Below are 9,387 nucleotides of genomic sequence, written 5' to 3' on the forward strand. Positions count from 1 at the left end.
ATCCACCAGTGAATAGAAATTTTGGATATTGCTGGGAATCCACCAGTGAATAGAAATTTTGGATATTGCTGGGAATCCACCAGTGAATAGAAATTTTGGATATTGCTGGGAATCCACCAGTGAATAGAAATTTTGGATATTGCTAGGAATCTACCAGTGAATAGAAATTTTGGATATTGCTAAGAATCTACCAGTGAATAGAAATTTTGGATATTGCTGGGAATACACCAGTGAATAGAAATTTTGGATATTGCTAGGGATCCACCAGTGAATAGAAATTTTGGATATTGCTGGGAATTCACCAGTGAATAGAAATTTTGGATATTGCTGGGAATTCACCAGTGAATAGAAATTTTGGATATTGCTGGCAGTCCACCAGTGAATGGAAATTTTGGATATTGCTGGGAATCCACCAGTGAATAAAAATTTTGGATATTGCTGGGAATTCTCCAGTGAATAGAAATTTTGGATATTGCTGGCAGTCCACCAGTGAATAGAAATTTGGATATTGCTGGCAGTCCACCAGTGAATAGAAATTTTGGATATTGCTGGGAATCCACCAGTGAATAGAAATTTTGGATATTGCTGGGAATTCACCAGTGAATAGAAATTTTGGATATTGCTGGGAATCCACCAGTGAATAGAAATTTCGGATATTGCTGGGAATCCACCAAGTGAATAGAAATTTTGGATATTGCTGGGAATCCACCAGTGAATATAAATTTGGATATTGCTGGGAATCCACCAGTGAATAGAAATTTGGATATTGCTGGGAATCCACCAGTGAATAGAATTTTGGATATTACTGGGAATCCACCAGTGAATAGAAATTTTGGATATTGCTGGCAGTCCACCAGTGAATAGAAATTTTGGATATTGCTGGGAATTTCACCAGTGAATAGAAATTTTGGATATTGCTGGAAGTCCACCAGTGAATAGAAATTTTGGATATTGCTGGGAATCCACCAGTGAATAGAAATTTTGGATATTGCTGGGAATCCACCAGTGAATAGAAATTTGGATATTGCTGGGAATCCACCAGTGAATAGAAATTTTGGATATTACACAGAATCCACCAGTGAATAGTAATTTTGGATATTGCTGGGAATCCACCAGTGAATAGAAATTTTGGATATTGCTGGCAGTCCACCAGTGAATAGAAAGTTTTGGATATTGCTGGCAGTTCCACCAGTGAATAGAAATTTTGGATATTGCTGGGAATCCACCAGTGAATAGAAATTTGGATATTGCTGGGAATCCACCAGTGAATAGAAATTTGGATATTGCTGGGAATCCACCAGTGAATAGAAATTTTGGATATTACTGAGAATCCACCAGTGAATAGTAATTTTGGATATTGCTGGGAATCCACCAGTGAATAGAAATTTTGGATATTGCTGGAAGTCCACCAGTGAATAGAAATTTTGGATATTGCTGGGAATCCACCAGTGAATAGAAATTTTGGATATTGCTGGGAATCCACCAGTGAATAGAAATTTTGGATATTGCTGGGAATCCACCAGTGAATAGAAGTTTTGAATATTGCTAGGAATCACCAGTGAATAGAAATTTTGGATATTGCTGGGAATCCACCAGTGAATAGAAATTTTGGATATTGCTGGGATCCACCAGTGAATAGAAATTTTGGATATTGCTGGGAATCCACCAGTGAATAGAAATTTTGGATATTGCTGGGAATTCACCAGTGAATAGAAATTTTGGATATTGCTGGCATCCACCAGTGAATAGAAATTTTGGATATTGCTGGGAATCCACCAGTGAATAGAAATTTTGGATATTGCTGGGAATTCACCAGTGAATAGAAATTTTGGATATTGCTGGCAGTCCACCAGTGAATAGAAATTTTGGATATTGCTGGGAATCCACCAGTGAATAGAAATTTGGATATTGCTGGGAATCCACCAGTGAATAGAAATTTTGGATATTGCTGGGAATCCACCAGTGAATAGAAATTTTGGATATTGCTGGGAATCCACCAGTGAATAGAAATTTTGGATATTGCTGGGAATCCACCAGTGAATAGAAATTTTGGATATTGCTGGGAATCCACCAGTGAATAGAAATTTTGGATATTGCTGGGAATCCACCAGTGAATAGAAATTTTGGATATTGCTGGGAATCCACCAGTGAATAGAAATTTTGGATATTGCTGGGAATCACCAGTGAATAGAAATTTTGGATATTGCTGGGAATCCACCAGTGAATAGAAATTTTGGATATTGCTAGGGAATCCACCAGTGAATAGAAATTTTGGATATTGCTGGGAATCCACCAGTGAATAGAAATTTTGGATATTGCTGGGAATTCACCAGTGAATAGAAATTTTGGATATTGCTGGCAGTCCACCAGTGAATAGAAATTTTGGATATTGCTGGGAATCCACCAGTGAATAGAAATTTTGGATATTGCTGGGAATTCACCAGTGAATAGAAATTTTGGATATTGCTGGCAGTCCACCAGTGAATAGAAATTTGGATATTGCTGGGAATCCACCAGTGAATAGAAATTTGGATATTGCTGGGAATCCACCAGTGAATAGAAATTTTGGATATTGCTGGGAATCCACCAGTGAATAGAAATTTTGGATATTGCTGGGAATCCACCAGTGAATAGAAATTTTGGATATTGCTAGGGAATCCACCAGTGAATAGAAATTTCGGATATTGCTGGGAATCCACCAGTGAATAGAAATTTTGGATATTGCTGGGAATCAACCAGTGAATATAAATTTTGGATATTGCTGGGAATCCACCAGTGAATAGAAATTTGGATATTGCTGGGAATCCACCAGTGAATAGAATTTTTTTATATTACTAGGAATCCACCAGTGAATAGAAATTTTGGATATTGCTGGCAGTCCAGCAGTGAAGAGAAATTTTGGATATTGCTGGGAATTCACTAGTGAATAGAAATTTTGGATATTGCTGACAGTCCACCAGTGAATAGAAATTTTGGATATTGCTGGGAATCCACCAGTGAATAGAAATTTGGATATTGCTGGGAATCCACCAGTGAATAGAAATTTGGATATTGCTGGGAATCCACTAGTGAATAGAAATTTTTTATATTACTGAGAATCCACCAGTGAATAGTAATTTTGGATATTACTGGGAATCCACCAGTGAATAGAAAATTTGGATATTGCTGGCAGTCCACCAGTGAATAGAAGTTTTGGATATTGCTGGCAGTCCACCAGTGAATAGAAATTTTGGATATTGCTGGGAATCCACCAGTGAATAGAATTTGGATATTGCTGGGAATCCACCAGTGAATAGAAATTTTGGATATTACTGGAAATCCACCAGTGAATAAAAATTTTGGATATTGCTGTGAATCCACCAGTGAATAGAAATTTCTGATATTGCTGAGAATCCACCAGTGAATAGAAATTTTGGATATTGCTAGGAATCTACCAGTGAATAGAAATTTTGGATATTGCTAGGAATCAACCAGTGAATAGAAATTTTGGATATTGCTGGGAATAGAAATTTTGGATATTGCTAGGGATCCACCAGTGAATAGAAATTTTGGATATTGCTGGGAATCCACCAGTGAATAGAAATTTTGGATATTGCTGGGAATTCATCAGTGAAAAGAAATTTTGGATATTGCTGGCAGTCCACCAGTGAATAGAAATTTTGGATATTGCTGGGAATCCACCAGTGAATAGAAATTTTGGATATTGCAGGGATTTCACCAGTGAATAGAAATTTTGGATATTGCTGGCAGTCCACCAGTGAATAGAAATTTGGATATTGCTGGGAATCCACCAGTGAAGAGAAATTTTGGATATTGCTGGGAATCCACCAGTGAATAGAAATTTTGGATATTGCTGGGAATCCACCAGTGAATAGAAATTTTGGATATTGCTGGGAATCCACCAGTGAATAGAAATTTTGGATATTGCTGGGAATCCACCAATGAATAGAAATTTTGGATATTGCTGGCAGTCCACCAGTGAATAGAAATTTTGGATATTGCTGGGAATCCACCGGTGAATAGAAATTTTAGATATTGCTGGGAATCCACCAGTGAATAGAAATTTTGGATATTGCTGGGAATCCACCAGTGAATAGAAATTTTGGATATTGCTGGAAATCCACCAGTGAATAGAAATTTTGGATATTGCTGGCAGTCCACCAGTGAATAGAAATTTTGGATATTGCTGGGAATCCATCGGTGAATAAAAATTTTGGATATTGCTGTGAATCCACCAGTGAATAGAAATTTTGGATATTGCTGGGAATCCACCAGTGAATAGAAATTTTGGATATTGCTGGCAGTCCACCAGTGAATAGAAATTTTGGATATTGCTGGGAATCCACCAGTGAATAGATATTTCGGATATTGCTGGGAATCCACCAGTGAATAGAAATTTTGGATATTGCTTGGAATCCACCAGTGAATAGAAATTTTGGATATTGCTGGCAGTCCACCAGTGAATAGAAAATTTGGATATTGCTGGGAATCCACCAGTGAATAGAAATTTTGGATATTGCTGGGAATCCACCAGTGAATAGAAATTTTGGATATTGCTGGCAGTCCACCAGTGAATGGAAATTTTGTATATTGCTGGGAATCCACCAGTGAATAGAAATTTTGGATATTGCTGGCAGTCCACCAGTGAATAGAAATTTTGGATATTGCTGGGAATCCACCGGTGAATAGAAATTTTGGATATTGCTGTGAATCCACCAGTGAATAGAAATTTTGGATATTGCTGGGAATCCACCAGTGAATAGAAATTTTGGATATTGCTGGCAGTCCACCAGTGAATAGAAATTTTGGATATTGCTGGGAATCCACCAGTGAATAGAAATTTTGGATATTGCTGGCAGTCCACCAGTGAATAGAAATTTTGTATATTGCTGGGAATTCACCAGTGAATAGAAATTTTGGATATTGCTGGCAGTCCACCAGTGAATAGAAATTTTGGATATTGCTGGGAATCCACCGGTGAATAGAAATTTTGGATATTGCTGTGAATCCACCAGTGAATAGAAATTTTGGATATTGCTGGGAATCCACCAGTGAATAGAAATTTTGGATATTGCTGGCAGTCCACCAGTTAATAGAAATTTTGGATATTGCTGGGAATCCACCAGTGAATAGAAATTTTGGATATTGCTGGCAGTCCACCAGAAAATAGAAATTTTGGATATTTCTGGGAATCCACCAGTGAATAGAAATTTTGGATATTGCTGGGAATCTACCAGTGAATAGAAATTTTGGATACTGGTGGGAATCAACCAGCTATTAAGAATTTGGATATTGCTGGGAATCCACCAGTGAATAGAAATTTGGATATTGCTGGGAATCCACCAGTGAATAGAAATTTGGATATTGCTGGGAATCCACCAGTGAATAGAAATTTTGGATATTGCTGGGAATCCACCAGTGAATAGAAATTTGGATATTGCTGGTAATCCACCAGTGAATAAAAATTTGGATATTGCTGGGAATCCACCAGTGAATAGAAATTTTGGATACTGGTGGGAATCAACCAGCTATTAGGAATTTGGATATTGCTGGGAATCCACCAATGAATAGAAATTTTGGATATTGCTGGGAATCCACCAGGGAATAGAAATTTTGGATATTGCTGGGAATCCACCAGTGAATAGAAATTTGGATATTGCTGGGAATCCACCAGTGAATAGAAATTTTGGATACTGGTGGGAATCAACCAGCTATTAGGAATTTGGATATTGCTGGGATTCCACCAGTGAATAGAAATTTTGGATATTGCTGGGAATCCACCAGTGAATAGAAATTTTGGATATTGCTGGGAATCCACCAGTGAATAGAAATTTTGGATATTGCTAGGAATCTACCAGTGAATAGAAATTTTGGATAGTGGTGGGAATCAACCAGCCATTAGGAATTTGGATATTGCTGGGAATCCACCAGTGAATAGAAATTTGGATATTGCTAGGAATCTATCAGTAATCAGGAATTTGGATATTACCAGGAATCCACCAGGAAACAGGTATGTGTATATTGGTGGGAACCCACCAGTAAAAAAAAAAATAAACTTATTCTTTATTAAATCGCTCCAAAAACAGACAATAGTTTCACGTTTTATTAAACAATAAATATGATCTTAATTACTGTGACATTGCAAGCAATCCTAAAATATTGAATGGCCATCCAACTCATCTTAAAGGAACGAATGCTGTGTTCAAACCTGGCTTAGTCAAGAATGAAGACAAATTCTTTGCGTTGAGACAATAAGGATTACTAGGAGGTAGGTAGATTACTGACCCTTGAAATCACCTCCCACCGTGCCCAGGTGTTTAAGTGCCCTATGTCTATTCCTGTGGATCAACCATGAGGGGAAATTTATTAAAAAGTGAATTCACCCAAGCAGTTGACTTCAGTCTAACGTTGAACTCCATCGTGGAAAGGTAAGAGATATTAAGAAGTTCCTAGTATAGACATTCTATCTTTTTTTTTCTGCATTTCAATAACGAAAAAATCACTTCCCAGTATGAAATTATAAAAAGACTGAAGAGGAAAATGGCAAACTTTTCCCGTTTTGATACAAATTTTAAATATTAATTCATATCTTGTCAATTATCTGAAAATAAATATCAGCTTTGAGGAAGTAAAAAATATCAATGGTGACCTAATGATAATAGTGAATGACTTGTATAGTTTTTTTTTCTTTAATCATTCAAGTTATTTTAACTATAACATTTCTATTTACCAGTTTTACCTCAAACACTTACCTTGCACTCTGTTTCTAAATATGTGTTATATTTGTCGAAAAATATATAAAAATGAATAGCATATATATATATATATATATATATATATATATATATATATATCGTAGTTAGATATTATGAACTGCAATAATTGTATTACCAGCTGTATATATAATTATATATTTATCTCTATATATATACATACATACATACATATATATATATATATATATATATATATATATATATATATATATATATATATATATATATATATATATATATATATATTCTCTTTTGCAGACGTCACATGGCTACTTCAAATAAAAAGAAGTGCGACAGTAATCCGTTGAATATTTGTCTTAGGGATTTATTCAAGCACCACATAATGAAACGAAACCAATGTGCCTCATATGTATGGATGTACTTTCAAATGATAGTATGAAACCTTGTAAACTAAGAATCCATCTAGAAAAGAAGCACACACGAAAGAAAGATCACCCAGTAGAATACTTTAAAAAACGACGTGATGATTTCCAAACTAGAAAAACAGTGTCTCAAGTGTTTAATAACAAAGTGAGTAAAATGTGTTATGGTTTACTGGCATCATATGAAATTAGAAAATAATAGCAAAAGCAGGAAAACCCCATAATGTTGGTGAAACAGTAATTCTCCGTGCAGTGTCCGTTATAATTTCGTCAGTTATGAAACAAAATGCAAGTGAAATTATTAATATCCGCCCTTTTAGCAACTCTTCTGTGTCACGACGCATTGATGAAATGGCAGAGGATGTAGAAAAACAATTGATATCCCATTTGCAAGTGAAACAGTTTGCCCTTCAACTTGATAAATCCACTTTAAGAGATAATGAGGCCATTTTATTAGCATATGTTAGATTTAACAGTGATGAAGGACACAAAGAGGAGATGCTTTTTGCTAGAAGTCTTGTGACAGACACAAAATGAAGTTGTTACTTATTTCCAGTAATACAATATCCCACTCCAAAATACAATCGCTTGTGTTACTGATGGTGCACCTTCGATGACAGGCAGATACGAAGGTTTTATTGCACATTTATAAAAAGCTGTCCCGAAAGTATTTTGTATTCACTGCGTGATACACCGTCAACACTTAGTTGCAAAGAAATTGAGTGCACGTCTGCATGATGCCCTTACTGTCGTAATACAAGTAGTTAACAATATAAAATCAAATTCTCTCAGAGACCGCCTTTTTTTCATGAATTATGTAAGAAAAATGGAGAAGAGTTGGAAAGGCTTGTATTACATACAGAGGTGAGATGGCTATCAAAGGGAAATTGTCTTTCATTGCACTTTGGGATTCTATTGTTTCCTTTCTCGCTAATACACAACTTGGAGAACAGCTGCTTGCAAATAAATGTGATGTGTTTTCTTATCAGATATATTGGAAAAATTGAATTCTCTTAATAAACAACTCCAAGGAAAAGATTCCGATCTGATATCTAGTAGAAGTGCTATTGTTGCTTTTCTGAGGAAACTACAGTTGTATAAAAATGATATCAGGTGTCGTGCAATTGAACAGTTTCCTTGTTTGGCCTCTGTTAGCAACGATTTGCAAGATGAAGATCTTGCATTATATGGTGAATATATGGAAAATATGCATAAAAATATGCAAATTCGGTTTAGTGACCTACTCATGATGGTTATACCGACTTGGGTTTCAATTCCTTTCGAAGTTAACGTTGCCGATATAGACATATCTTTGCAAGAGCCTCTTATCGAATTACAAAGTGATGAAATTATGCGTGCAAAATTCAAAGATGGTAAGTGCAATGTATGGAAGACAAATGATGTTGCTACAAAGTACCCTTTGCTCTGGGATAGAGCACAGATCTATGTTATCGCTTTTCCAACATCTTATCTTGTTGAATCGGGATTTAGTCATTTCTCAACTTTTATCAAAAGTTGGCAATAAACTTGACATTGTGAAAAGAGGTGATCTTCGACTATCATTAACATCGATGGAACCAGACATAAAGAAACTCGCAGAGCAGCATCAACCTCAGGGATCTCATTGAATAAATAGGCCTATCTCTATTTTTTATCACATATTTCATTTTAACTGTTTATAAAAATTTTTAACCATTGTACACAAATGCTACAGTGAATTCAAATGCCTGATCTCTATTTTCCAACGGCTTGACCATGGAAGAAACATAATATTGTAATACAAGATACTGGTAAAGAATTAATATCACTATATTTTTTAATATTATTATTACTAATTTTCATTATTGTTATTATTATCATTATTATTATCATTATTATTATTATTATTATTATTATCATTATTGTTGTAGAATACTTTATTTGCATTATAATAGTATTTATTTGAAAATAAAGCTTAATTATATACTATTTGTTTGTTTATTAAAACCTCATAATTTATATTAGTGAAAAATAAAATATTGTCTTATGACCAATAGTTATGAAGGGGTCCACCAGGAAAAAAAGAAGGGAAAAGGGGTCCATGGGTAAAAAAAAAAAAAGGTTGAGAACCACTGGCCTACACATACACTGAATGATTTGGCTTATTTTTTCAACATTTCACCTGTCCTCATACACTTGACAACACTGAGATTACCAAGCAATTCTTCTTCTCTAAAGAGCTTAACCAC

At 35.3% G+C, this 9,387-nt stretch overlaps 1 protein-coding gene across 1 annotated transcript; it reads left to right on the plus strand.

Moving 5' to 3' along the window:
* The first annotated feature begins 6,351 nt into the window (after positions 1 to 6,351).
* LOC137632226 (uncharacterized) lies at positions 6,352 to 8,787 on the plus strand. The gene is made up of 5 exons (XM_068364110.1): positions 6,352 to 6,428; positions 7,480 to 7,621; positions 7,952 to 8,023; positions 8,292 to 8,532; positions 8,675 to 8,787. The coding sequence occupies exons 1-5, from the start codon at positions 6,352 to 6,354 to the stop codon at positions 8,785 to 8,787; spliced, it is 645 nt and encodes a 214-aa protein (XP_068220211.1).
* Positions 8,788 to 9,387: the final 600 nt, after the last annotated feature.

This window comes from Palaemon carinicauda, chromosome 41, assembly GCF_036898095.1.
Source record: "Palaemon carinicauda isolate YSFRI2023 chromosome 41, ASM3689809v2, whole genome shotgun sequence".
NCBI lineage: Eukaryota > Metazoa > Arthropoda > Malacostraca > Decapoda > Palaemonidae > Palaemon > Palaemon carinicauda.

What these genes read in the sequence shown, in the direction of transcription:
- LOC137632226 (XM_068364110.1), top strand. Translation starts at nt 6,352, where the DNA reads ATGAGGGGAAATTTATTAAAAAGTGAATTCACCCAAGCAGTTGACTTC. An exon ending in GGCTTGTATTACATACAGAG is followed by an intron (nt 8,024 to 8,291) that starts GTGAGATGGCTA and finishes GCAATTGAACAG; the next exon opens with TTTCCTTGTTTGGCCTCTGT. An exon ending in GCGTGCAAAATTCAAAGATG is followed by an intron (nt 8,533 to 8,674) that starts GTAAGTGCAATG and finishes TTTTATCAAAAG; the next exon opens with TTGGCAATAAACTTGACATT.